The 27,305-nt window shown below is 33.4% G+C and overlaps 5 protein-coding genes and 1 non-coding gene across 10 annotated transcripts; 4 read left to right on the top strand and 2 right to left on the bottom strand.

The window, feature by feature from the left end:
• The first annotated feature begins 4,520 nt into the window (after positions 1 to 4,520).
• On the top strand, positions 4,521 to 9,561 carry LOC112788975 (probable LRR receptor-like serine/threonine-protein kinase At2g16250). Its single transcript, XM_025830663.3, has 5 exons — positions 4,521 to 5,047; positions 5,238 to 7,040; positions 7,223 to 7,351; positions 8,201 to 8,223; positions 8,578 to 9,561. Exons 2-5 carry the CDS (start codon positions 5,293 to 5,295, stop codon positions 9,159 to 9,161), a joined length of 2,484 nt encoding a protein of 827 aa, XP_025686448.1. The 5' UTR covers positions 4,521 to 5,047; positions 5,238 to 5,292; the 3' UTR covers positions 9,162 to 9,561.
• A 262-nt stretch (positions 9,562 to 9,823) lies between these two features.
• Positions 9,824 to 13,415, top strand: LOC112788977 (transcription termination factor MTERF2, chloroplastic). The gene is made up of 6 exons (XM_025830664.3): positions 9,824 to 11,088; positions 11,296 to 11,704; positions 11,778 to 11,993; positions 12,104 to 12,211; positions 12,568 to 12,842; positions 12,943 to 13,415. Exons 1-6 carry the CDS (start codon positions 10,370 to 10,372, stop codon positions 13,181 to 13,183), a joined length of 1,968 nt encoding a protein of 655 aa, XP_025686449.1. The 5' UTR covers positions 9,824 to 10,369; the 3' UTR covers positions 13,184 to 13,415.
• Positions 10,120 to 10,191, bottom strand: TRNAQ-CUG (transfer RNA glutamine (anticodon CUG)). Its single transcript has one exon. It is a non-coding gene; the product is annotated as a tRNA-Gln (tRNA).
• A 197-nt stretch (positions 13,416 to 13,612) lies between the features above and the next one.
• On the bottom strand, positions 13,613 to 18,682 carry LOC112788979 (phenylalanine--tRNA ligase alpha subunit, cytoplasmic). 2 transcript variants are annotated; one of them, XM_025830666.3, is made up of 18 exons: positions 18,507 to 18,682; positions 18,310 to 18,432; positions 18,033 to 18,125; positions 17,532 to 17,588; positions 17,041 to 17,096; positions 16,836 to 16,928; positions 16,606 to 16,696; positions 16,019 to 16,056; positions 15,878 to 15,916; positions 15,684 to 15,760; positions 15,518 to 15,602; positions 15,328 to 15,424; positions 14,926 to 15,022; positions 14,641 to 14,712; positions 14,427 to 14,493; positions 14,229 to 14,354; positions 13,979 to 14,033; positions 13,613 to 13,869 (listed from the first exon to the last, which is right to left on the bottom strand). In XM_025830666.3, the coding sequence occupies exons 1-18, from the start codon at positions 18,651 to 18,653 to the stop codon at positions 13,816 to 13,818; spliced, it is 1,467 nt and encodes a 488-aa protein (XP_025686451.1). In that variant the 5' UTR covers positions 18,654 to 18,682; the 3' UTR covers positions 13,613 to 13,815. The 2 variants fall into 2 exon arrangements, with proteins under 2 accessions (XP_025686451.1, XP_029151230.1); XM_029295397.2 differs by lacking the exon at positions 15,878 to 15,916.
• A 164-nt stretch (positions 18,683 to 18,846) lies between these two features.
• LOC112788987 (uncharacterized) lies at positions 18,847 to 21,437 on the top strand. 2 transcript variants are annotated; one of them, XM_025830681.3, is made up of 3 exons: positions 18,847 to 19,014; positions 19,191 to 19,309; positions 21,013 to 21,437. In XM_025830681.3, the coding sequence occupies exons 1-3, from the start codon at positions 18,872 to 18,874 to the stop codon at positions 21,030 to 21,032; spliced, it is 282 nt and encodes a 93-aa protein (XP_025686466.1). In that variant the 5' UTR covers positions 18,847 to 18,871; the 3' UTR covers positions 21,033 to 21,437. The 2 variants fall into 2 exon arrangements, with proteins under 2 accessions (XP_025686466.1, XP_025686465.1); XM_025830680.3 differs by lacking the exon at positions 21,013 to 21,437 and adding an exon at positions 20,532 to 20,748.
• A 1,958-nt stretch (positions 21,438 to 23,395) lies between these two features.
• Positions 23,396 to 26,799, top strand: LOC112788983 (uncharacterized protein At1g01500). Of its 3 annotated transcripts, none has more exons than XM_025830673.3 (3): positions 23,396 to 24,073; positions 24,867 to 25,653; positions 26,252 to 26,799. In XM_025830673.3, the coding sequence occupies exons 2-3, from the start codon at positions 24,952 to 24,954 to the stop codon at positions 26,477 to 26,479; spliced, it is 930 nt and encodes a 309-aa protein (XP_025686458.1). In that variant the 5' UTR covers positions 23,396 to 24,073; positions 24,867 to 24,951; the 3' UTR covers positions 26,480 to 26,799. The 3 variants fall into 3 exon arrangements, with proteins under 3 accessions (XP_025686458.1, XP_025686460.1, XP_025686459.1); XM_025830675.3 differs by having other exon boundaries at positions 23,583 to 24,260; XM_025830674.3 differs by lacking the exon at positions 23,396 to 24,073 and adding an exon at positions 24,164 to 24,480.
• The last annotated feature ends 506 nt before the right edge of the window (positions 26,800 to 27,305 follow it).

Raw genomic sequence — 27,305 nt, 5'->3', positions numbered from 1 at the left:
TATACAACAAAAAAGACATTAGAAAGTGGATGATTAAAGTGTAAAAAGTAAAAGATAGAAGTAAAATTTTTAAAAAGATAATTTATGATGGACTGACTTTTTTTTTTTTTACTTTCTGTAGGCTGAAAGTACATTTCATTATTCTCATCGATCACAATTTCGTTATATATCTAATGAAATTGTAAATCAAAATTAATATTCCGTTTAGCTTAACAAAAGATTGAATATGTAATATGAATTATAATTTTTACTAATGAGTATGTTACAAATTTCGTAGAATTAATACCTAAAAAAGTCTCAAGCTGTGAGAAGTCAACACTTAAAAAGAGTTTTATAAGACATTGGACTCTCTCATCATTTTGTAGTTCATTGAGCATCCAGTATACTTGTTAAAAATGTATAAAAAAGGAGATGATTCTATTTAAAATAATATATATATATATATTTATTATTTAGAATTTATTTGGGTGTTATTTTTAAAAAAGATATTTTTAAATAATATTTTTTAAAAATATTTTTTATAAAAATAAACGTGATTTTATGTTTTGGATATATCATGTGCAAATATTTTTTTATTTATCAATTATGTTTAAATAAAATAAGATAAAAGTATTTTTTATTCCTTTATTATGTAAAAAATATAAATTATAACTTTTCAAAAAAGATATTTTTTAATTCATTTAGTACTTTTACTTTTACTATTAGAAATTTATCAAATATACTAAAAAATAAAAGATATTTTTTGTCGATTTAACAGCGTCTACACAAATATTTAATGATATTAAAAACTTTAATTTTTTTTATAAAACCTTTCCATTTTTTAATTTACTAATATACTCATTTTTTAGTGTGATAACTGAGTAAATTATATTATATATATATTCAAGGAAAAAATCCACCTTATAAAAAGATAACTAGAGAAAGAGGTAGATTATTTTGCAATGCAAGTAGTTAGTTCCCAAGCTGAATATTTCATAACAATTTATTATTTCACCATAAAATATGCTTCATAAAAAATTCCAAGCACCAAACATTTCATAAAATCATAAAACGTATTAAAGATCGAGAGTGCACACCAAACCATCCATAATGTGCATTAAAAATTCGGTCTAGCTACCAAACACTCAACAATAATGTGAAATAATTAGGTTCAGTTGAATACAAATCATTAAATTGCACAAATCTCCCTCCCAAATTAAATTAGTGCACATACAACATAAGATATTATATTAATTTTCTGTTTTGTACTACGTGTAGTTCTTTACAGAAATTTACTTTATTTGGTTACATTCTCTTAATTATTTTTCATATATATACTCATTTAATTATATATTATACATATAATTAAAAATATTATAACATCTTTATTTTCATATTTTAAAAATTAGTTTTACTATTCTAATTTAGAATTTACACAATCTAATTGTTATATATAGTAAAGACAAAAAAAAGTAGAATTGTCATGAATGAATAAAATAAAAAGATAAGATAAAAATAGAGAAAATAAAAGAATATATACATATTATATCTAATTGTAGGTTATCAGTTATAATTTTTGTTAACTAAATAATTTAATTAAAAATATCAATAAACTCATGCAACACACAAGATAAACTCTAATAAAATAGTCCATGAATATTATAAAGAAAGTCTTTCACGTTAATTTAAGAGAAAAATATTAAAGGATTATTTCAATTTATTTTTAGAAATGATCTATCATAATAATATAATGTATTTTTTAACTCTAACTAAGACGTGTTAATGAGTTATACCAATCTAATTATCTAATATAACGATAAAGATTTTGTTAAAAACTCTGATAATAGATTTTAAAAAATATTTTCAATATGATGCTATTCTACTATTTTCCACACACAACCATTTAATTATTTGTGTAGTTATGCACAGTTTAATTATTAATAAAAGAAAAATGTTAGGAGATAAATATTTTTAGTAAAAAAAGAGTGAAGAATTAGTTAGTGTTAGTTTAAAAATTCAAGATAGATGTGAAAAATATATTAGTAAAATAACATTTCTTTAAAAAAAAAATTTATCTTTTGAATTTTTGTTTATATTGGATGATTTCAAATGTGTACTATTGATTATTAGCAATCCATATGATGTTGGAAGCAAGGGCAAGGCAACTTAGACAGAGATGGTTATTCTGTTTAATCAAAACTTCATATTATTATAAGAGAATGGTGTTGATTTTTATGTACTTTGAATGGTTATCTAATTAAATGTATGCAAATCAATTTAGAAATACACAAGTATAATAAAAAATAATCACAGAGATCGATTTCACTTACTTTTATAAAGAATTGAAACCAAATCACACTTTTATTCTTTTTACAAAGATCAAATCCATATATATAACTAATTTTAGTGGAACATTTATAAAAGTATGCATATTACACAAAAAAAAAAAACTGTATGCAGTAATTATTAAGTAGGAATCTCCCAATGCCGCAAAGTGTTAAGTTGCGACTAATTTATCGGGAATTAAAATTGTCTAAAAATTTATTGTTGATTAATATGTTATTCTATATGCAATAATAATAAAATAACAACAACAAAGTCTTGTTCTATTAGATAAAGTTAGTTACATAAATCAAACGATATTATTGTACTTTGTCATGTATTATGTCTATAGAGAGACTATTTACATATAGATCTCGTTTGACCATTTCATGATGGTCTTCTTAGATCTTCCTCTGTCTTTCATCTCTTGTCCATCTTCCATCTCATCCACCATCCTGATTGGGTATTCTATCGGTCTTCTTCTCACATGTCCAAACCAACTGAGACGCGATTCAACCATTTTTTTACAATGGGTGCTACTCCAACTCTCTCCCTTATATCTTCATTCCTTATTTTATCCAATCGCGTATGACCACTCAACCATCTCAACATCTTCATCTCTGCCACACTCAGCTTATGTTCGTACTGCTCTTTAGCCGTCGAACACTCTGTACCATAAAACATAGCCGGTCTTATAGCAGTGCCATAAATTTACCTTTAAGTTTTAAAGGCACTTTTTGTCGCATATAAAACCAGATGCACTCCGCCATTTTGACCAACCTGCTTGGATCCTATGATTTACATCATGTTCGATCTTTCTATTATTCTGTATGATGCACTCAAGATATTTAAAACTTATAACTTTTGGTAGGATGTTTTCTCCAATCTTCATTTTTATATTAGAATTTTTCCTTCTAAACTTACATTCCATATATTCCGTTTTCTTACAACTTATGCACAAACCATACACTTTTAGAGCTTCTATATACAAAATAGAATTTAAATTTTCCTTATTTAAATAGGCAAAAAAATTAATTACTTAACTAATTTAAATTGGTCTAAATATGACTATGCTAATCAAGTTAAAAAGCTATAGAGAATAACAAACAGTAACAAGTAGAAAGTGGTTAATTAAGATAATCATATTCATAATCATTAGGATTGAATCTTAATAATATAATGAATAATAAATAGTAACACATGCAGGAGAGTTTACTAATGAGTAATGAGCTGTGGTTGTGGACTTTTATCAAACAGAAGCATAACCTGCACAAACAACATGGACGCATCTATAATGTTCCCTTAGTGATTTGGACCATTTGATGTTCTATTGAAAAAAAATATTTATTTATTTATTTGTTGTGCAAAGAAAAACGTTTTAGACAAAAAATAAAGTCAATTACCAATAAGTCATTGATTTTTTTTAGACAAATAAATTCTTGATTTTGTAATATTGTTCCATTTAAGTCATTTTATGGTAATAATACTGCTTAATTATTATTATTATTTTAAATTAATTTTTATATTATTAATTTTTCATTTTTATTTAGTTTAAATCATTGAAAGTATCATTTATAAATATTATTATATATTTATTTAATGATTTAAATATTTTGCTATTATATTTCAAATTCGTAAATTATTATTGGTAATTTAATTATTTTATAATTATTTAAAAATAATTTCCAAATAATAAAAATATCTCTACCATACTTTAAACAATATCATTTTTTAAGATTTTTTGTATTTTTAAATATTAAATTTTAAATCAAGTATACATAATATATATTAAAATATAAAAAATATATTAAAAAATATATATTTATACATAAAAAATGATAACTAATTTGATGACTAAGTATTCACCTAATATTTTTGCTAGAAATAATATTTTTTGTAAGGTGAAAACTTAGATACAGTCGATTTTACGTAAAGTTGATAATTGAGAGCCGTTAGATGATTTAACTAATTTGACTAAATTTTTATCTAATGACTCTCAACTATCAACTTCACGTGAAGTCAACTGCACGTGAAAATTGTAGGTCTATAATGGTCATAAAATATACATTATTACATTATAATACAGTTTTAAATATGAACCCTTGATCAATGACACTAAAAATATAAGGTCTTGATTTATTGGAACAGCGATGTTCAGTTTTCCAATGGAACATGTTAAACACATCCAACATAAATCCAACCCAACCATGGCAATTTCCAACCTGCCACTGCATCAGAGAGAGAGAGAGAGTTGAAAGGGTTAGCCGGAGTCAAACAGAATCAAAACGCTGTCGCATCAGTGTTACACTGACTCTCCTTTGCGCTCCTTCTGCAACTTCAAACTCAATCTTGCAATGCCCAACATACAACAAGAACCCACCACCATCAACTCTGATTCAACAAAACCCCATTTTTAGAAATTGAAAAAGACTCTGTCTTTGTTATTTTCTTCTTCATCTCTCTTGTGGCAGAGCCTAACTGCTACTTTGGCTGTGTCATATTCTATTCAACTTGTCATTTTCTCTTTCTTATTTTTCTTTCCGCCCTCTTTCTTTTTTTTTTCTTTTTAATATTTTTCAATTAAAAAATCGTTCTTTTGTTGGTGGGTTTCGTCAACCGAAGAATCTGAAGCGTTGCGAGAGAGAGAGAGTTATAGAAAAATATAGAACAGGTAGATAGAGAAATAGGGAGAGTGTCACACTCACACCAAAGTTTGAAGATTCAACAGCCTTATTTTGCGACTGAGGTAAGAGTTTTCATATCTTTCTGTTCTTTTCCTATTGGAAAGTGGAAGTTAAGATTTTTTCACAGAGAGAGAGAGAGAGAGGGAGAGAGAAAGAGAGAATAATATATTTTTTTTTTCTTTAAAAAGCCTTCTTTTTTCTCCCTTCTGAATTGGCCTATTGGGTATCTGGATCCTCCATTTATGGTTACAGAATGCATACATGTCTGGATCTTTTGGTCAGCGGTGAATGATAATGATAATAAGACATGGTGGATCAGCGAAACATAGTATCGTTTATTCCCTTGTTCTTGTTGTTGTGGTTGAAGCTGTTTCATTTTGAGCTCACATTGGAGCAGCAGGTTCAGCAACTGAGTTCACCAGCTGAAAGAGCAGCACTGCTTCAACTTCGGTCCTCGCTCGGATTGAGGTCCAAGGAATGGCCAAGAAAGGCTGATCCTTGCTCAAACTGGATTGGTGTAAGGTGCCAGAATGGTAGAGTTGTTGGGATCAACATCTCTGGCTTTAGGAGAACCAGAATTGGTCGGCGAAATCCACAGTTTTCTGTAGAAGCCTTGGCCAATTTGACCCTCTTGCAGTCCTTCAATGCCTCCAATTTCCGGCTTCCCGGTCCTATCCCTGATTGGTTTGGCCAGAAGCTCCATTCACTTCGTGTGCTTGATCTTCGGTCTTGCTTCATTACCGGTGTTATTCCCCCTGGTGTTGGGAATTTAACCAACCTGACTAGCCTCTATCTGTCTGATAACAATCTAACTGGTGTGCTTCCTAATAGTCTTGGTCAACTCTCAGTACTTTCAGTTCTTGATCTCTCCAAGAATTTTATTAATGGATCCTTGCCAACATGGTTTGCATCTCTTGGGAATCTTTCTTCCCTTGACATCTCGGCTAATCATCTATCCGGCTCAATTCCCCCTGGCATTGGGACACTATCTAAGTTGCAATTCTTAGTGCTGAGACAGAACAATTTCACTGGTGCTTTACCTGTAGAGCTATGGTCTCTGCCACAACTGAGCTTCCTCGATGTCTCCAGCAATAACTTCACTGGCCAGCTTCCAAATTCTAGTTCCATTGCTAATGCTACTGTTGGGCAGCTCAATATTTCCCATAACATGTTTTATGGAGGCCTTACTACTATCCTTAGAAGGTTTAGTTCTGTTGATCTGTCAGGCAATTATTTTGAAGGCAATGTTCTGGACTTCATGGTTAATGCATCTATAGGTAGGAATTGCCTCCGAAATGTGACAGGGCAGAGGACACTAGCAGAATGTGCATCATTTTATGCTGCAAGGGGCCTTGCTTTTGATAATTTTGGACGTCCGAATTCAACAGGAGATTCTGCAGGAAAGGCGTCCGGAATGAGCAATAAAACTAAAATTTTAATTGCAGCGATCTCAGGTGGGGTTGGTTTATTTGTGCTGCTGCTGTTACTCATTCTGCTTCTGCTATGCATTCGTAAGAGGGGTAATTCAAGTCAAAGGGGCAACGGCGTGGGTCCTGCTCCAGCTGGAGGCAGTCCTCCACATCCCGGTGCTGGTTCATCAATAAAGTTCTCAAGTGTAGGAGATTCATTTTCATATCATGAACTACTTCAGGCTACAAGTGATTTCAGTGATGCAAGTCTTATTAAACATGGTCACAGTGGGGACCTCTTTAATGGTGTTTTGGAAAGTGGCATTCCTGTAGTCATCAAAAGGATTGACATCCGATCAACTCAGAAGGATGCTTACTTGTCGGAATTGGATTTTTTCAATAAGGTTTCTCATCCGAGATTTGTTCCCTTGTTGGGTCACTGCTTAGAGACTGAGAATGAAAAGTTTCTCATTTATAAAGCTATGCCAAATGGGGACTTGTCGAGTTGCTTGCACTACAAAAAGACGGTGTCTGAAGATGATAAATTGAAGTCACTGGACTGGATAACAAGGTTAAAAATTGCTACTGGAGCAGCAGAGGCCCTGGCTTATCTACATCATGAATGTAATCCACCAATTGTTCATAGGTATGTCCAGACTCCCATCTTGCTAAGAATAGATGGTCCTTGTGCTTGTCTATTGTGAAACTTCATATGATGTATGGTTGAAATTTTCCGTTTTATCTGCAAATTCTTGTCTTTATTGTTAGTTTGTTGAATATGTTGCAAATTGTAAACGCTTGTAATGAAAACTCACCTAATTCTTGTAGAGATGTCCAAGCAAGCAGTATACTTTTAGAAGATAAATACGAAGTTCGGTTAGGGAGTCTAAGTGAAGCATGCCCTCAAGATGGGGATACTCAACAAAGCAAAATTACCCGGTTGCTACGGTTGCCCCAGTAAGCACTCCACTAACTATTGTATCTGATAAATACCATGAACATGATCTGACAGGTCTTTGAGAATTCATTTTGCATTGCATTATTGTGCTTCCTTTGACTATTCTTTATTCTGTTTATTGGTGGAAGATGCATATGTTTTGAAGTTGTTGATTTATTTGAGTTAAATATTTGCAAATTGCAATGCGTCCTTTGTGTGCTAGATTTTCTAATAATTGTAACTAATTTGTTTGCATAATCCATTTTATCATAAGGAAAAGAAAGTTGTTTCATAATTCACGGTTTAAAACTTCATCAGTAAAGTCTTGGTATGTCAGTTATGGACCCTGTGGACCCATCTCTTTTGCATCTTCAATTAAACTAGGCTTGGTATATATCAACATAGGATTATCCTGGTGTAGTACTAGTACACATAATATACATTAGCATGTGGTTGAAATCCGCATTAGACTGCGATCTCTAATTCCTTATGCATTTTCTTCTTGAAATTTTAATGTTCTTGAGCTTTGTCTATTGGGTGTAGTTATATTGCTTTAGCATATTCAGAGTTGATTCCTTTAAAACATCAATTGCCTGTAGAAACATACGGGCAGTAAGACCTTGGAATCTGTTCACATTTTGAGTACCGAAGTGTTGTCTTGGTAAATAAGCTGTGATGCAGTTGGATTATCTTATTATTGAATTATCATATAGTAGTTTTTTGTTCCTTCTTTCCTTTTTCTTTTGTCTCTACTAACATGCATTTGATTTGCATCAAGTTTTTTTGACAAGTCATATATCTTCCAAATGCATATTTTTGTAATAGAATAATATTTATCTAATGTTTGGTTTTCCATTTTTATGTGTCAGGTCTTCTGAACAAGGCACATCTGGTAAGTACAAATTCAACTTTACTTTCGGCAGTCGTTTTTATAGTTCCATGTCTTGACTTTCGATTGTATATCACACTTCCATAGTACCTCTTTCAAGTATCAACCTGCCTTTTTGACTGCATTGTGAGGGATTATGGCAACATATAATTTGGTCTAGCAGAAATATCATGTTATATGGTAATCTAAATTGGTTTCAAGTGGCATTTTTTTGGGCAATAGCTGTGAAAGATACATTGTTATGTCAGGTGGAAAAAAACAGAGAAAAAAAAATCTGGGCACATCTCATTGTCATTGCTACTTCTCTTAGGCTGAAAGTGGTTATAATTTGATGAATTTTATCTCCTTTGAAAACAGGTTCGTCAACATCGGTTTGTGCCTATGACGTGTATTGTTTTGGGAAAGTTTTACTTGAGCTGGTGACTGGCAAGCTGGGAATCAGTGCAGCCAGTGATGCCGAAGCGAAGGAATGGCTGGAGCAGATTCTACCTTGCATTACTATTTATGACAAGGAGCGTATAACAAAAATAGTGGATCCATCTCTTATCGTTGATGACGAGGATTTATTAGAGGAAGTGTGGGCAGTGGCCATTGTTGCCAGGACTTGCCTAAATCCTAAACCTTCAAGAAGACCCCAAATGAGACATGTTCTGAGGGCTTTAGAAAACCCTTTTAAAGTTGTAAGGGAAGAAAATTCCAGTTCTGCTCGGCTTAGATCAACTTCATCGAGAGGCTCATGGAACGCTACATTGTTTGGTAGTTGGCGTCAGAGTTCATCCGATGTAGCAGTAATTCCAGCAGCCTCTAGTACAAGAATAGAAAGAGAGAGTAGTTTAAAGCATTCGGGAACTACCGGCTCGGAGATTAGCCTCCAAAATGTTGGTGGTGATATGTCATCCATATCTCCAGAACCATCTGGAGTTGAAGGCCTGAAGTCTTGAATATTGGTGATGATATAGCAGGCTTTCCATTTGTGTTTCTGTTCACTAATACCACTTGCTCTTATTGATTTTGAGCATTGCATTTGGTATTGGAAGGTGCATATTGTATATTTCTAAGGTCAAAGTTGCATTCATATCCCTTGAACTTTGTCACTTTTCAAAGGGGATTGGGTTGTTTTTCATTTTCAGTGGTTATCAGAGTAATTTGGTGGACAGATAGAGAGATATGGAGAGCCAGAAGGAGGATGAATGCCATGGTAGATAATGCATATTTTTATTGCTTGTTTTGGATAGAAACAAGCCACCATTTTTCCCCTCCCACTTGTAATTGATTTTTGATTTTTTTTTTAACCCATTGTCTCTGTTCCTATCTTAGAATATAAATTCATTTGTTATCCAACACTTAGAGTTAATGTTAGGGAGTCAATTATTTTCAACCAATATTCGTTATTTTTTAAAAATTATTATATTTATCTTAAATTTTAGACTCCAAATTATAAATTTGTAATTCTAAATTTTAAATTATAAATCTTTTAAAGAATAAGAATTTCTATAATTAAAAAATTGTCTAATATTAGTTAGCTAAAATTTGGTATCATCTATACTCCACTTATCTTAGAAAAAGAGCAGCATAAAAACAATGCTATAGTGATTCTGTTGGCCTTGTGCCAATATGTTGCTTATTGACTTTATAGCATTGACAATAGCTTCGTCTGGAATCATCTGAATACTTGTTTTCTTCCGGTATTACAACTTCATATTTCAGATAGCATGAACCATGAAAAAGTGATGGATTCTTTCCCACATCTGTTTATTGGTTTTGCTTTATGAAAGTTTCAATTTAATATAAACAGAAAATATGGTTTGCACAATTTATAAGGAAGCTAAAAAGTTTATCATGTCATAGTTCTATAAAACAGGTAAGAGGGGAAAAAAATTATTGAACAGAGAGGAAAAGAGGTCCCACCGAGATTTGAACTCGGGTTACTGGATTCAGAGTCCAATGTCCTGACCACTAGACCATGGGACCGAGATGTTCTAAGGTTTTTACTTTTTTAAATTAGGGTTGTAGATTTGAGATATTTTGTTCCGATTCCTGTTCTTCGTTAATTCAGGAACTAACGAAATTTCGAACCTGAGCTGCAACTGTTAACTCTTATCCAGTGCGAATTCCAATCACCATCTTCACCGAATCAATTACAAAAAAGATGCTATTTTTATGTCAAAAATGCAGCCTTTACCTTCTTCCATGCTCCTTTGTACCATTCAAATCAAAGTCCATCTGCAACCAAACTTCAACTTCCACCATTCTCAACTGCCATAACCCACATTCCCAAGATGCCCCAGATGAACATCATCAGAGCCCCGTTCACCGCAAACACAATTCCAAATCCACAAACTTTCTCCTTCAGAACCTTTCCCAGAACAACCAGAATCAGCAGCAACTCACTGCTCCCCAAAAGATTGAACTTGAAGAACACCCCATCATGCCCCACCAAGAAAAGGTGAAACTTTTGGAACTTTCCCTTGTTAGGAAGAGGACCCCTCAGTTCCCTGGTTCCATCTATGTTCAGTCCCCAAGTGACTCTGATGTGGGTTCTTCTCTTCCACCTATAAGAAACCTTTTTCAATCAAGTGTTGACAATGATGGTGGTGGCCATGTTGATGAAGAAGAGGAGGAGATGATAATGCGTGCAGTTGAGATTCGTAGGAAGGTGACTTTGGAGATTTTCAAAGAAGCCATGATGAAGGAGGGTAGGTTTGGAATCACTTACACTACTAACTTGGCTAATAGGCTGCAAGGTTTCCTTGACTATGTTATGATTGAAGCTGCTAGCTTGAAGAGGATGCCAGAATATTCTAACTCTAGTTTCAATTTGCGCGCCAAAACCGTCATTGAGGACTCCCAGGTTGTGCCACTTATCAGGTAAGGACTACTTGGATTGAAGCTAAGATGTTTGTTTTTTTGTTTCTGTGGAATGAAGTAATAACTTCATATGGTTAGGTAGATTTACTTGTATTAGTTATATTTCTTAATTCTTAATTTTAGTATGTTCTATGATTGGAATTGAAAATGTTTGTGGTTATAGTAAATTTTGGAGGCTGCTGATTGGATTGTACTTGTGTTTCTTAGATGGTTGAAGCATAATGAACTATCATATCCTCAGATATCAAAGCTCATTTTGTTGTCAAGAGGAAGAATTGATTTGATAAGGGACCGTGTCCAGTGGTTGAAGTCGATTCATGTGAAAGGGGAGTTCCTTGGGGTTGCGCTTGTTAAGGGTGGTGAGAATATTTTGCACCGCAGCTATAAGGAACTTGATGAGATTGTTGAGTATCTGGTGTCCAATGGAGTTAGGAGAGACTGGGTGGGTTATGTCATTAGTCGATGTCCTCAATTGTTGTCGTACAGCTTAGAAGAAGTGAAGACTTGTGTGGCGTTCTATGTCGATATGGGTATGAATGAGAAGGATTTTGGCACAATGGTTTTTGATTTCCCCAGAGCACTTGGTCACTTAACTATGGAAGAAATGAACCAAAAGGTACAGTAGTTTGATATGCAATGTTTTCTGATAGATAGACATTATAAATTGATTCTTGAGTTGTAATTTTCAGGTTAATTACTTGAAAGAATTTGGGCTTAAAAATGAGGATGTTGGCAAGTTGCTAGCATTTAGGCCACAATTGATGGGTTGTAGCATTGAAGAACAGTGGAAACCTCTTGTTAAGTATTTCTACTATTATGGAATCACTAAAGATGGCATGAGGAGAATGCTTACCCTTAAACCAATGGTCTTTTGTACCGATTTGAAGTTGAATATTGTTCCAAAGGTACCCTTAACGAATTTGTACTAATGTAATCAGCAGTTTCTGCAAGACTTTTGTACCAACATATTTGCTGATGAGGATGCTAACAATATGGTACCTATTATATTATCAAGGTAAAATTTTTTCAGGACATAGGGGTTAGAGATGATGCAATTGGCAACATGCTTGTGAAGTTTCCTACTCTACTCACTTACAGCCTCAACAAGAAGATTAGGCCAGTGGTTTGTCCTTCTATTCCTCAACTATGATAAAAATGTTTATATTAGCAGTAACCATTTTCATATCTTCTTACAGTTATAGCCAAATACACAAATGAATAATTAGGAATCCAAATTTGTGTGAGAAGGGATACTTATATGTCCTTGGTGTCATATAGGACTATATACTCTATGTTACTTCCGTCCATTAACAAGTGTCAGATTGACAAACTTGATATACTGCTTTTTGGATATACCAATTTTGTCAATTCGACAGTTATTAATGGACAGAAAGAATTGAAATAAATAATTATATGTGAATAAGATGATTCATCTAGAGACATGTATTGACTCATCTGCTGAAATTCAATGTGATGAAGGTTATATTCTTGATGACCAAAGCTGGAGTAACTGAGAAAGATATTGCCAAGGTTGTAGCTCTGGGACCTGAGCTCTTGGGATGCAGCATTGTACAAAAGCTTGAAGTAAATGTTAAATATTTTTTGTCTCTTGGCATACATGTCCGGCAGCTAGGTGAGATGGTTGCCGATTTCCCATTGCTGCTCAGATACAATCCCGATGTCCTTCGGCCTAAGTATGTTTATCTGCGGCGAACCATGATCCGACCTTTGCAAGATATCATCGAGTTTCCAAGGTATCATCACATAATGATACTTTGATCATAGATTACTTTTAAAGAATATTGCATAGTTTTCTTCGATTATCTATTTATCTACCTCCTATGTTGTTTTCAGGTTTTTCAGCTATTCTCTTGAAGGGCGAATTATCCCAAGACACAAGGTTCTTGTGGAGAATCAGCTTAATATTAAGCTGAGATACATGCTGGCTAGCAGTGATGTACAATTCAAGAAACTGGTCAATGATCTCATCAGAAAGCGCAACAAGTTTCAGTCTGGTGTTGCTGGCGAAGAGGAGGAAGAGACTCAATCCGAGGCTGTTATTCCAGGGGATACTGCTACTAAACTCCAATCATAAAATTAAAATTGATGACTATATGGAAAGCAAAATGGTTTCATTGAGTCAGATTAATATAGTAATTTCACTTGCAAGTAATTGCAATAAGATCATAATTTTTCTGTTCAACAGTTGATATGCTAACAAAATGAAGCTTGTAATCTGTCATTCACTGTCTTACTTGTATATATACAGAATTAAACTCAACATTGCTTCAAGGTATACTTTGAAATGTGCATGTTGCACCACTCAATTGTTGTTTTCTTTCTTCTTTCATGTATATACTTTGTTCATTTTCAGAGGATGCAATCATGATTACAACTTGACAATTGCTTGTAACATTCCTTGATTTGATCCCTTGTACATTAATATCCACAATGAAATTTATAAATTGTATAAGTGAAGTCTATGTAAGCTTTATCAATGAGTAGAAACGTTGTAACAAGGCCATTGATGCTAAAAATTCAGTGTTTTATATGAAAATAATAGTAACAAAACATAGCTGAAAAATAAAAAATGCAAATGCCATAACTTTCCAACACCAGAATTCTTCATAAGAGATCTAACTATTCTTACAGTTAATATTTGACCACAAAACTTCTTTCACTTTCTTTCAACAAATGACAAGAAATTCACTGGAAAAATGAATTGTTCTAGTTAATTCCAAGACGACAAATTGAATTTTTCTTTATGAGGCCAAGATCCACCTGCATCAAACACGAAACATATATGGTTTTATGACAATATCACTTGTAAAACTTATCAAGAAAAAAGTTGTTGCACCGGATCATATATTTGGTATAACTTAACAATTACCTTGGGACCAAAGAGATCTCTGATGTTATCAATCCCATATAGTATCATCGTTGGCCTGTTTCCAGAGACAAAAGAACTTGTGAAAATCAATTTTGAATGAAGTTCAGTAGTTAGTTAATATGTTGTACTAAAATTCCTAGTGTTTTATTAGATTCAAACAGAAAATGAGTACCGAAACAGAAGAATTATAGTAACTTTAACAAATGGATTTGCTATATTCTCAGCAATAACTTTTTCAAATTTTTCTCACCTTTCAAGGGACAGGCCCCAGGCAATAACTTGGACATCTTCTGGAAGTCCCATCGGCCGCAACATTTCAGGTCTGAACATGCCAGAATTTCCTACCTCTACCCATTTTTTAAAGCCTTCATGATAACTGTTAGGATTTGACCATGTTAATTCTCAGCACCAGGATAGGGAGATGCCAAATATTAAAAGAAGTATTCACCTGAAAATCTCCATGCTTGGTTCAGTATATGGATTGTAAGCAGGCTTGAACTTCAATTTGGTCATGCCTGATCTCAATAACAATGAAATTAATATGTTTTAGCTAGGAACATCAATAGTTTAACTATGCTACTAATGACCATATTTATCCAACATGACTGTGGGTCATAGAGAACATTACAATCGTAAATTGTTACGCCATAAGAAAGTATTACCCAAGTGTGAGAAGAAATCATGTAGTACTCCTATTAAGTCACAAAGAGTAAGTCCTCGATCACATACAAGGCCTGAACAAAAATGATGCTAGAAATGTTGGAATCATTTTGACAAATTTGAATCCCAAGATAAATAAAAACACAATTTAGAAGCAATCTGTAGTCTATTCCTTTGCCCCTTTTTTTAAAAAAAAAAATTGCAGGACTTCAAGAGAGATGAATATCAAAGGTGTTTGTTTCATAAGGATGACAATGAATAATTTCAAAGAATTAAAACTTATGTACCTTCAATCTGATGGAACTCAGCAAGATGTGTTCGATCAACTGCTTCGTTTCTGAAGACACGATCAATGGAGAAATATTTTTTGGGAGCAAATGGCTTCTGCTAAGACATTAAAACGGAGAGAAACAAAATTATATGATGCAGTCTATGTTTCAGTCCTTGAACATGGAAATATAATCACTTATTCTTGGGGAATAATCACTAAATATGAATAAAAAACACAAACAAGTATACAATGCACATAAAAACAGACATACATATTGATATACATTAGAAAATTCAATCTGCAATCATGAGGAAGAACAATAGCAGGAAGATGAATGGCACATAACATCACATGACATAATGATGTACACAAAGAAGAACCTGATAAGAAAAAATTGAGTTCAGACACAAATGGACACCTGCGCTAGTTGGTAAAGCATCCTCGAGGAAACAGCAGTTGTGTGCGTTCGCAGGAGGTTTTTGTTTGCTTCCTCTCTTTTCCAATCATATACATATCTACCAAGGAACAAGTTGTAAGGTTTTCCACAACATATTGGAACTTATATGTCTTGCAAAAAATATCCTAAGTGTGCTCAAGGCGATACATACCCCCTAGACTCATAACCACCAGTTTCATGAATTTGCTTCACCCTCTCAACATAATCTTCAGGCAGTCTCTTTGTAGTTGAAGGAGCTGCAGATGTATGTGCCACGTTTACTCATAATGAAGCATGGAATGAGAGAATAGAATGTATAAAATTGTAGTTTCACTAACCGTCCAAAAAGAAGGTGTCATGTGAATCACGAGCTGGGTGTTGTTGGGGCTGGAACAATGCATCAAAATTCCAGAAGCTGCAAATTATAACAATTAGATGTAAAGAGCAAAATTTTGCTGCTACATGCTATAATACACATGATGTGTACAATCTGTTGAACAGGGAAGGATATTCATAAGGAAACAACAGTTACCTGCTCTCAACAAAATTATTAGTTGGCATCTCTTCAAAGCTGCAGCATCAGATTAGATCATAAAATGTATACTTGAAAGTTGAAGACAAAAAGTTGAACCAAAGAAGACATCAGCTTCCGCAAAACAAAGATAGGACTCACCCCATGCAGAGGAAAATCTGTTTCAGTTGAGCCCGTACCTAAACGTAGAGAAAAATTTCGTCAGATGACCCAATTGTGCTTTCCAAATTTTTCTATCCAAATTTTTCTAGTAACACTTATAAATTCCGTAAAGATTGAACACGATTTTGTGCAGAGTCTGAGTATACACCGAATACCATGTTACCTTTTAGCATTGATCATGTAAATAATGAAAACAAAGTATAACATAGGCAAGGGAAGGATCTTATAAGGAAAGCACCATAATAAAATCACAATACAATTTATGCACGTAGTATAGTGCATACATGCATATATATAAAACCACTAAAATAAATACATAAAAAGGCACTATACAAGGCATGTTTTGATCACCATCAAGTTTCTTAGCAAAACTCTTCATCAATCCTCAAATTTAAATATCTAAAAATACAATACGTTTTCATTTAGTTTTCGTGCAAATGTAATTATGGATATTCAAATTGTCAGCAATAATAACAGACAATTCTTTTTTTTTTTTAATAAATATCAAGGGGAATCTAGTATTTTATGGGGCATGAGTGAAAGGAGAAGGAGAAAAGGTTCCTTGCCTTCAGTAATGGATGAAGATGGCCACCCTCAAGAGGAGCACCTTTAGCACTGTAATTGTACTCTTTGAACTCCAATTCTTTCCACTCACCACTGACATAAAGAATACAAAAAGGCAAGTTCATGAGATTGGGTTGTAATGCACTAAAATGTCCAAATAAAGTTGACAATTTAATGCAGAGGTTTTAAGTAAGCCCCATTTTTATACATATTTGGACTACAAATAAAATACCTCTGAAAATTTTCCCGAGTCAAATCAGTCACAACCTGCTTTCTTTTTGGGGCATAATTAGGACCTTTTCTCACTGAGTAGCCCTTCCATGTTCTAGATCATAATATATTAATAAGAATTTCAACAAGAAAAGAATAGTCAAGTCATTCACTGCATGATCAGTATATATTCAAAATTCTTCATCACAACCAACAGAAATTATTACTGAGGAACAATAAGCTTTCGTGCTTTGAGTGCTTTGATATCATCTGAACCAATGCCCTGCATTTACCACATGGCAAGATTCTTAGAGATACACAATTTTCAAATGGGAAACTTGTAAAGCAAACAAAAGACTGACAAAAAAGATCAACATAAGGAGATGGAAAAGGCAAAAAGTAATAATCCACCCAAAGAATTAAACGTCAACAGGAATTGATGAAAATGTTTCCCCAATACCCACAAAGCAACATGAAGTTGCATGTCATAACTAAAGAGGCATGAAACACCTCAAATAATCGCTTCCCAACCCGAAATGTTGACCTTATAGATGGATATATCTCAACATTTCATCTCCTCAATTTCATCAAGATACTTCAGAATCCCAAAAAGAAAAGGTAAAAAAACACTGCAGCAACCACTCTCCCAATCCAAGAAGGGGGAAAAAAAGAAAAGGATCTCAGGATGTTGTGCAGTTGAATTCAAACTAGTATTTACCTGTCCCTGCTGTATTTGAAGAAGCAGGCCTTTGACTTTGTCATCCACATTTTGAACCTGCAGGAATAAATTGGCTCATAAAACGTTTCATAACATGCAAAGTTACTCCCATTTCAAAGGACTGAGCAAGTATACAAATGTCCGAACACCAACAGAATTATTTCAATTACATGCATATGCACACAAAACAGAATTCTGAAAATAGAACTGAAAAATTAAAGAAAGAAGCATGGAGACACACTTTGTTAGTTGAGCAAAATAAGGCTTGAGACAGAGAGAGTGAGGGTTCCAAAACCAAAACTCCAATGGCTTTAGTCACATATGGACTGAGCTCCAAAAGAGAGAGAGAGAATGAATTTGTTGCAACTCTAAATTCTCAATATATAACATTTGCAACCAAAATAGGATGCCATTCAACATACAGCCTCCTCCGTCGCCTCAAACCCTGTCCTCGCAACTCGACACTTCCGGGCAGAGTTAGATGAATGGAATGGCTTTTACCTTTCTAGTTACAAGTTGCTTGCCCATCTCCACCCATTTGTTCTTTGCAGCCTGAGCACAACCTATCTTGAAGACAGATGGATCTAACTTTTTCTGCAACCACAAAACACTTCCTTTTTAGTTCTCCCAACCAAAATTCTTCGCTACAAAAGGATAACAACTCAATACAAATACCCAAATAAAAGAAAACAAAAAAACAAACACTTCAGATTCATATAGTATGTGTCAGCAGCAAAATTTCTAACACCATTTCTAGTAGAAATTAAGATAGAGTAACCTGAAGTTCATCTTTAGGGATACCCTCTGGTGGAATAGCATTGAAGAGTTGAAATTCAGGTGATCCAGTTGCAGTGTAAGTCTTCCCTTCATCCGTGAGCACCCAAGTTTCTCTCTTTATGTCCTGAAACTCACTCCAAACGTGTCAGAAGAACATTCTAGAAAGTTCCATCGGAGAATGGGAACAGAAAGAGTTACCTCAGCATCGACGTATCGAAAACCGTGGAGGCTCTTAATCACATTGACGATTTCGTTGTGGTCGATGTTTCTCTCAGCTGCAAATTCACCCGAATCCTTAATCTCCTCGGTGTGTTGGAGGTATCCCAGAATCGCCTCTTCCGCCATTTTCAACGAGACACACTCCTTTGTTTGCGCCACCACCGGAAAGTTAAGCAAGATAGGTTTCAATCTGAGTTTGGAAGAAAAACGGGTCGGACTTAAATGACCCGAATTTTTTGGGTTTGGGCTATCCAATTGGCCCAATTATGTTTTTTGAACGTTATTTTCTGATTTAGGGTTTAAGGGTTTGATAGGAACAAGAAGAAAAAGCTTAGCAGTGTGCTATGGCTTCCACAATGCTGTGTAAATCAGCTGTGAGAGTGGCATCAAGGACGCTCGCGAATCGTTCTAGAAGCTTCGCTCAGAGATCTTCAACTCCGTTTATGGTTTCTTCGCCTTCTTCAACTCATATTCCTCGTGCTTCAAGGTACAATTGCAACACTGCGCTTCCCCGTGTTTCTTTTGCTTTCAAGTTTCAATTTTGTTCCTTTATTACAGTAAGATGAGCTCAAAATGTGTTTTTTTTTTTTTGGAATAATTTTGAATCAAAAAGCTTTCATTTTGGGGTTAAGTTGTGTTGATTATGTTGGTGTGGTTTTGAAGGGTTTTGTCTGTTATTGGAAGCTTAGAGTCTTTGATGCCACTTCACAGTGCTATTGCAAATGCAAGACTCACTTCCAATATTGCTGTTGATTCCAGCTGCTGGAGCTTGCTTTCTAGAGGTACCTACTTAAAATAAAAAGAATATTCCTTTTTTTGGTTTTGCTTGTTATGAGAGGTTGGAATGGAACTAAGTGTAGTTTTTCATGCATTCTTAAATGTGTTAGTTATTATCTCATTATATATGTCATCATATGAATCAGCAATGATTGAATGGATGTGCATCGAATTATCTATTTCTGTTTGCACAATGCTGGTATATTGTGATTGATCTTTTGATGGTAAGAAGAAACAGAGTCACTATTATGATTGAGGTTTTTCTTTTTTTTTTTGGTGGAAAATCGATTTTTGCATTGTGGGGTTGAGCTTTGTGTTGGAATGGAGTGCACATTTATGCCGGTTTTGTATTTGGTATGTGATGGAATGTTATCCATTTCGTATTTTGATAGCTTTTAGAACATAGAATATGGAATTAATAGAAGAGGAGTGCTAGAGGGCCAGCAACTTTTGTGTTTTGTAGCCATCAAGTAACCATCAATGATGTTTTTAATGGTGTGAGATTCCATCTAATGGTGTGGGATTACTCACTTTTCTTTTGCTGGTTACATGCTGGCCAGAATTTACTCTTAACATAATTATGAATTGTGAAGAATATGGTCGTTTAAATACAAATGTTCAAACTCCATAGATTTTACTCTCTTAAAAATTCTTGCTTGAATAGTTGTTGGTGCTTATTGTATTTGTTTACTCTTAACACTATCTTGTCAATGGACAAGAAAGGAGTCAACATCATCATGTTCTGTTATCTATTAGGATTACATTTTATGTTAGCAAAACAGTCTGAAATTTTAGACTACCTTGGTTGGTATGAACATAGATAAATTGAATCGAATACATACATATATGGGGTGCCTAGGCCATGAATAAGAAGTTTTATGCCTTCTTAGCATTCTGAATTTCCATTATTTGTGGAAATTAATCAAACTATACATGTAGGGGATCCAAGCTTGTAGGTTAGACTTTCTTTGTTTTATATAGCCGAAAACTTGTTTTTCCCTTTTCTTTCTTTCGGAAAGAATTAAGTTATCTTATTAAATTTATACAAATATGTGAAAACTGATTTTTTTTTAACCTTAAGAAAACTCATTTACTAGTGAAAGAGATACCTACCATACAAAAACCCCCATAGTAATAGTAACACAGTTAGATGGGAGTCCAGCTTTAGTAATTGCCTTTTGTCTTCTTCATTCTCATCCTGACATGTTCTTTTACTTTGTTGTATAGGACTTGAAAAAACATTGTGACAGACCCTGCTGGATCCATTCAAGATGAAAGCTAAAAAGTGAGGGTAAAAAAAAGGAGAGAATTTGTAGGTTTTCTTTTCTAAATATTGAAAGTTGAAAGTTTGGCCATTGTATTATGCTGCAAGTGCAGACTCTGTACAATTGAATTTTCTTGTTTCCCTGATAATTAATACATGACCAATGTGCTTATAGTGTCATTTTGTCCTTTTCTTTTCTTGAATGGATTTGGAAGGACTACCAATAAGAGATGTAAGTTTTTCCATATATGCTCAAATGATCTCATAACATTTATGTTGTTTGCATTTTGTTCTCATTGAAACCTTCCTTCAATGTTTTATGTGTCTGTTTTTGTGTTAATGATTTGAAGGGGATGCATTACTGAGGTCAAACATAATCACCTATGCTTTTTTTAAAACTTGGGCTGATTGTAATTTTATATTTTCCATTGATGTGTATGCTAGACTTTGCAGTGCCTCGGTGACAAAGCCTAAACTAAAAGGATTCCATCATTTCAATCTTCTCTCCCTTCTCTATGGAGCATCACAATCTAGTTTAACAAAATCATATTATTCCTTCTATCTATTCTCATTTCCTTGTGACAAGTTTTATGAATTATTTGTGGAACTTTTATTCTTTTAAGGGGGAGTAAGTTTGATTACTTGTCAGTCTCTTTCTTTTAATTGTTCTTTATACTTTATAGGATAACTCCCTTGTTTCTTTGTCATATATATGCTGTTAATTATGGCCTTAGCTGGTGTGTTTAGATGATTGTTGGTTTTTATTAAGAGAATGTAAGGTCAACATTTTTAGTGTAAAAAGAAGAGAAGACTTGGCTAGTATCAATTTAATTATAAGGCAAAAATAAATAAAAAGTATTCCTCACTTAGAATTTCTCATTAATAGTAAAAAAAATGGATGAAGTTTTAGTTTAGTACCTAAGTTTTTGGATGAAGTTAAAATATTTATGTATCCATTAAAGTAAAGGATTTAAAATTTTTACTAATGATAATCTTAATACGAGGTCAAAGTGCTAAAAAGTAATGTGATTAGGTCATTTTTAATACAATAATATTAAGGTGATATCTAAAATGATCTTATATAATATAATATTATAATTGTATATAAATAATATTGTAATTATATATTTAGAGAAATATTAGAAAGTTATTATAATGTATTATTTTTTGTCCTTTTTTTAGTTATTAATTCAATTTTTTAACTTAATAATTTAGTAATATATTTTAGTTTATATTCTTAAATATTAATAATTAATTGACGATTTAAAATAATAAATTTTAATAATTTTTTATATATTTAATATATTTAAAATTATACAAATTATTTTACAATAATAAATAAATAAATATTAAATAAAATTATCTTAAAATGTTTAAATTAATTTTTTATTGTCTTGCAAACATTAATATTTTAATATAATATGGCAATGAATTGGATAATTCCTACTTTGAGGAAGAATAAATAAATGGCATTGGAATCGTGGTAGCCCATTTCACATGGCTTTGTTCATTGTTTTGTGATGAGTGTTACATACTTACATTAACATTGAGCCAAAAACAACCACGTTGCAATGCATTCGTCCATTTACGTAAAAAGGTGATCCAATTTGCACTTCTTACTCCTCAATCTTCAACACAATCACCTCCACCAACACGTGTCAACTCAATCCTTCTATCATCAAATATTTTGGGGTCCTATTGATGTGATCTTGCTACTATATCTAAAGATTAATTATTTGATTAATCACTTGTATAAAATATATATTAAATTATATTAAATAACATACATAAATATACAAATATATAGTAATTATTTTTTTGGTTATATATCTTTTTTATTTAGATATTTTTTCCGTTTCAAAATAAATTTTGTTTTACCTTTTAGATTCATTAGAAATTATTGTATCTAAATAATTTTAGAAAATAAAACTTATTTTAAAACTAAAAAATAAAAGAGATAATTATTTTGTCTCTAGACAAAGAACATACAGAAGAGTTTATCCTTTAATTTTATTTTGATTTGATTATGCCTTTGCTGATGCATTGCATAGTGCCGACATTAATGCATTATTTCCATGTTTTGGCCCCTTTTTATCCCTAAACATCTTTGAAGTACCAAGTACATGTCCTAATCCTTGAAATCTTTGTTAAACCTAATTTTTTTTTTTGGTATTTTCAAATTGAACCAATTAAAAACTAATCTACTTAAAATCTGATTTATATAAGAATTTAATATTTAACTAATAAATTATATAAACATAATATTCGAATCTCTAATATTTACTTAAATACATGAAAAAAAACTGTTCAATTGATTTAAATTAAAAAAAAATTGTTATAATTGACCAGGATGAATTATTATAAAAAAATAACAAGTTATACAAATTTTATTAAAAAAACATTGCTATTGCAATTATTTATCCTAAAGATATTAATCAATCAAATCTCGCTAAAGAACCAATAGAATATTTATATAATGTGTCTAATAGGCTATTTATTTGGTCTAATATGAGTTAAAAAATAAACATCTAAGTAAAATACTACTAATTTTTTAAACACAATACACTTATACTATTCAAAATAACCATCCAGATATTAGGAATAATAAACATTTGATATCCTACTGAATCGAACATCTCTAAATTTTTATTATTGTATAAATACTCCATTAATTCTCTATACTTCCTCTGATCAAAGTTCTATGAATTTTTTATAAATCGGTCACAACTCACAACAGAGTGATCAATAATCAGTAATCACCTGATTTTGTATTTATTTTTCATTTTTTAGGTAGCTGTAATCACCAGATAATTATAAGAAAAAACTTAAGAGGATCTTATGAGAAAAAGACAAGTGCCTAACCTGAAGAGAAAAAGAAGATACATTGATTTTTATTTTTTTTGTTACAAATTTTGAGGTATCCATAATAATATTAGCAAGCAATTGCAACTTTGCAAGTAATCTACTACTTTCTACAGCCACTGAAAAAACGAACCTACGACACAACACAACATGTCGTTTTCACCTCTCCAATTTTAACGGTTCCTCTGAATTCTCAAACTCCATAAATCACACTCTCCTTTGTTGGATAAGACTTTGAGAAATGCTGCAATTTCTCATATGACGATGGACCCCACACTCATCTTCATTAATATCAACCATTTTTTCCAAATAAACCTTCTTCTCTTCACACTTCAACCCATAAACACCATAAGTGCCAGCCCATGATTTATAATTTCTGAGGGATTATTCACTATCAATTTTATCATAGAATCCGAGATTCTTATCTTGGTTTTTGGTATCAGTTTCATTGATCCCAACACCAAGGGGAGAATCCTCATTTCTCAGAATTTTTCTGAGCTATTTGGATTTTGAATTCTCAGCTCCGAATTAGATTCTGGGTCTGACTCAAAAAGCTTCCTTTTGTTGTCAAATATAATAAAAATTCGATTTTTCGTTTTTAATCTCCTTTTTTGCTTAAGCTGAGGACACAAGATATTTTGCGGTAAGTGGGGTTAGTGGTTGGTGTTAAGTAATCATTTTTTGGGGGTTGTATTTGCATCGTTACTTAACTCATGCTAGTGATGGTTTTGTCGGGTTCCTGTGACGAACGTTTCTGTGCGTCGTTATTCACCGGCTATTTCATCTTTTTGGGGGGTCAAACTTCTCCATCAAGAGAAGATCGATTTTTGGTTCGGGATTTTTTTTTTCATCTGGGGATTAATTCTGCTGCTGCTTGCTTAGTTTCACTGTGTGCTTTGTGGTTAAATTTCTTATTTTTCTTTGGATAATCGGAGAGTGCTTTCATTAGATTTAGCCACCGAACAGATAAATCATAAATATATTCGAGGAGTTTCTAGATTTATCATCTACACTTCCCCCTTATCCTCTTTTTGTCTCTTCTTTCCCAAGGTTTTCTACTTGCTTCTTTTTAGTGCTCTCCACTGCATGAATATCTTTTTCTAATCTGATTTCTTTTAATTCTTTGTTTGTTGATCCATCAGTTTGTTTGCTGAATCCATTTCTTTTGGTTGTTGTCTTTTAATCTGATTGAGTGTGTTTGCTATGTCTTCCTCAATTGGGTTCTGTCTCTCAAGAAACTATGTTGGTTTTTTTAGTATGGCCAGTGTTGTTCTGGTTGGGGCTCTTAAGTTGGGTTGGAATTATGTTCTTTTGCATTAGTTCTTGTTAGATTTAATTGTGTGTTCTTTTATGAACTTGTTCTGGTTGGTTTTGTTTAGTCCTCCAAAATCTCCTGTGAATTGAGCTGAATTTGTTCCTCTTTGACTTAATTTCAGTGGATTAGTACTTGGAAAGAGTTGTTCATTGATCCAATTGAAATGAAGGAATTGGAGTAGGGAGGAGAACTGAACTCTCTTGGCAATGGAGACTTCTTGTAAGGCCAATGGAAATGGGGTAACTGATAATGGATATGCCGTCGTGAGGCACTCGTATCAACCCTCCATGAAGCCATCGTTGCCTTGGCTCGACATAAGAGTATTCTATGTAAGAGTTTGTAAGTGTGAGCTTGATCAATCCACTCCTGAGGTTCTCACACTCAATCATGTTCCTTTGAATCCGGATACCCTTCTCGAAGTTAATGGAGTTCGTGCTGGTGTATATTCTGATGGGGTGTCAACCCTTCTCAAAAGGGACAGGGTTGACAGAAAATCGGAAGAAGTAACATTTGTAAGCACTGATAGCATAAGGATGTGTGGCAATGTGAAGTTTCAAGTGTTTGATAAAGATGCTCTGCTTCTTTCCGGAGTTCTAGAATTAAGTAATAGCAACGGTATTGTTAGGGAATCAAGCTATAACGGACAAAAATGGAGTATGAACTGTGAGTCAGATGTAATAGCCGGCACCGGTTTCTTTAAGGAGAATCAATTCCTGTTCCGAGACTCAGCTCCACCTACAATTGAGGTCTACATTGCCGGGTCCTGCTCGGGTACTCCAATTATCTTAACAAAGACCCTGCAGCTCGGTTCTCAGAAGAAATATACAAGGAAAAGTGCATTGGATGCAATTCCTGAGAATGATGCAAGTGAAAATGGGAAAGATGCTTATTCACCACTTGCTTTGCAGGTAATTATTGCTTGCCACATAAGTTCTTTTGTGTATCTCAAATTATACTATTTACTATCATGCTATGTTGGTTCGTCAGCGCGGTTAACCTTATTCTTGCTTTTGCTTTATCTGACCTTGTTTTTACCACCTCAATGCACTTTTAGGCTGAATTTGTTAATTGTCTTAGGATAGAAAAGACGGACGCAGACGAGATAAGAAAATTATGAATTTTCATGGGACATAGATAGATATTTCTTGTTTCTGTATTTATCTTCTCTAAGCAGGTTTGTGTTTTCATGTCTCTATACTTCTGTTCCGAGAACTAAACGGGACCTCAAGGAGTCATTTGAAACCTAAGACGGAATACATTTCGTCGAGGGAGATATAGCTGTCAAGATATGGATGACATTCATTCCTGCACCTTCATTTTAAGTAGTTTGGTCCCATCTCCTTGAGCACTTGTTGTAAATTAATTAGCACCACATGCTCATTGTGGAAATTCCTTCCCCTGATAAGTATTGGAAAATTGACAACCAAACAAATTAGAATAGGAATCTCCCATTTACTTGCAAATTACAAACCGTCCTTTCTTAGTACTCGTCTATCAATCCTGCAGGACCCAGATTACCTTAGCGACAAACCAGAAGACGACTATTATAACGGGCTGTACCCGAGAACAGCATATGCAGATGGTGAAGATGGAGAACTATCATGGTTCAATGCTGGTGTGAGGGTGGGAGTTGGTATTGGACTTAGTGTTTGTCTTGGAATTGGCATTGGAGTTGGCCTACTTGTTAAAACCTACCAAGGCACCACTCGCCACTTCAGAAGACGGTTATTATAATTGGTGCTTTTTTATTATCTTTTTTTCTTCTTCCCCGTTGATCCAAAGTCAACTAACCTACCTTTTGTACACACCCTCCCTGAATCCAAAGACAACAGGTTAATGTTTTTTCCAATCGAGTGCAGGAAATAATTGTTCTGTTTGGCTTGTTTGATGTATATGTAAAATATATAGTTTATTTTTAGTGACTTTTCTCTTTTAAAGCAGGAAGAGTTTTTTTGTTATTTAATCCTCAACTCATTCGGATGGTAATAACATTGTTGGATTTGCCTAGTGATGATAACAATCAACCTTCAATAAAGAGGAAATTGATCCATAAATGGGTGGCTGTTATTTCTGTGACTTTCTCAAAATTGATTTCCCTTGCTATGCTAACTTCCAATTCGAGGATGACAACGTTTTCTCACCTTAACATCAATTAAAATAGTTGACGGATTGAATTGACTGACCACTTGCTTCAAAACAAACAATGCGCTATTGGTTCATTCCCTTTGCTAGTTGCTCTTGAAAGGTATGTATATTCACGAGATTGACCTACCTTCCTTCCTTCGTAATCCAAATGAATTGGTTGGTTAAAATTTGATCCCTGCAAATGTCTCTATCCCATCTGCTTGAGGTTGAGGTTGAGGTAGACATAAAATGATCACTAAATAGCTCTTGCGACAATTGCTCTTGTTTAACTCGCCAATTACGCTTAATTCACATCAAAACCACAGTAACATTCTTCAGTTTAAATTAATATATGCCAGTCACGTTATTAACTAGCTTCTAGTCATTCATGAAAACCACAGATATACAAGTGAATTAAGCTAAGATCTGCAACGGA

Source organism: Arachis hypogaea, chromosome 3 (assembly GCF_003086295.3).
Source record: "Arachis hypogaea cultivar Tifrunner chromosome 3, arahy.Tifrunner.gnm2.J5K5, whole genome shotgun sequence".
In the NCBI taxonomy this organism is placed as follows: domain Eukaryota; kingdom Viridiplantae; phylum Streptophyta; class Magnoliopsida; order Fabales; family Fabaceae; genus Arachis; species Arachis hypogaea.
Note: the sequence above shows the minus strand (reverse complement) of the source record. Positions and strands in the feature narration are given on the sequence as shown.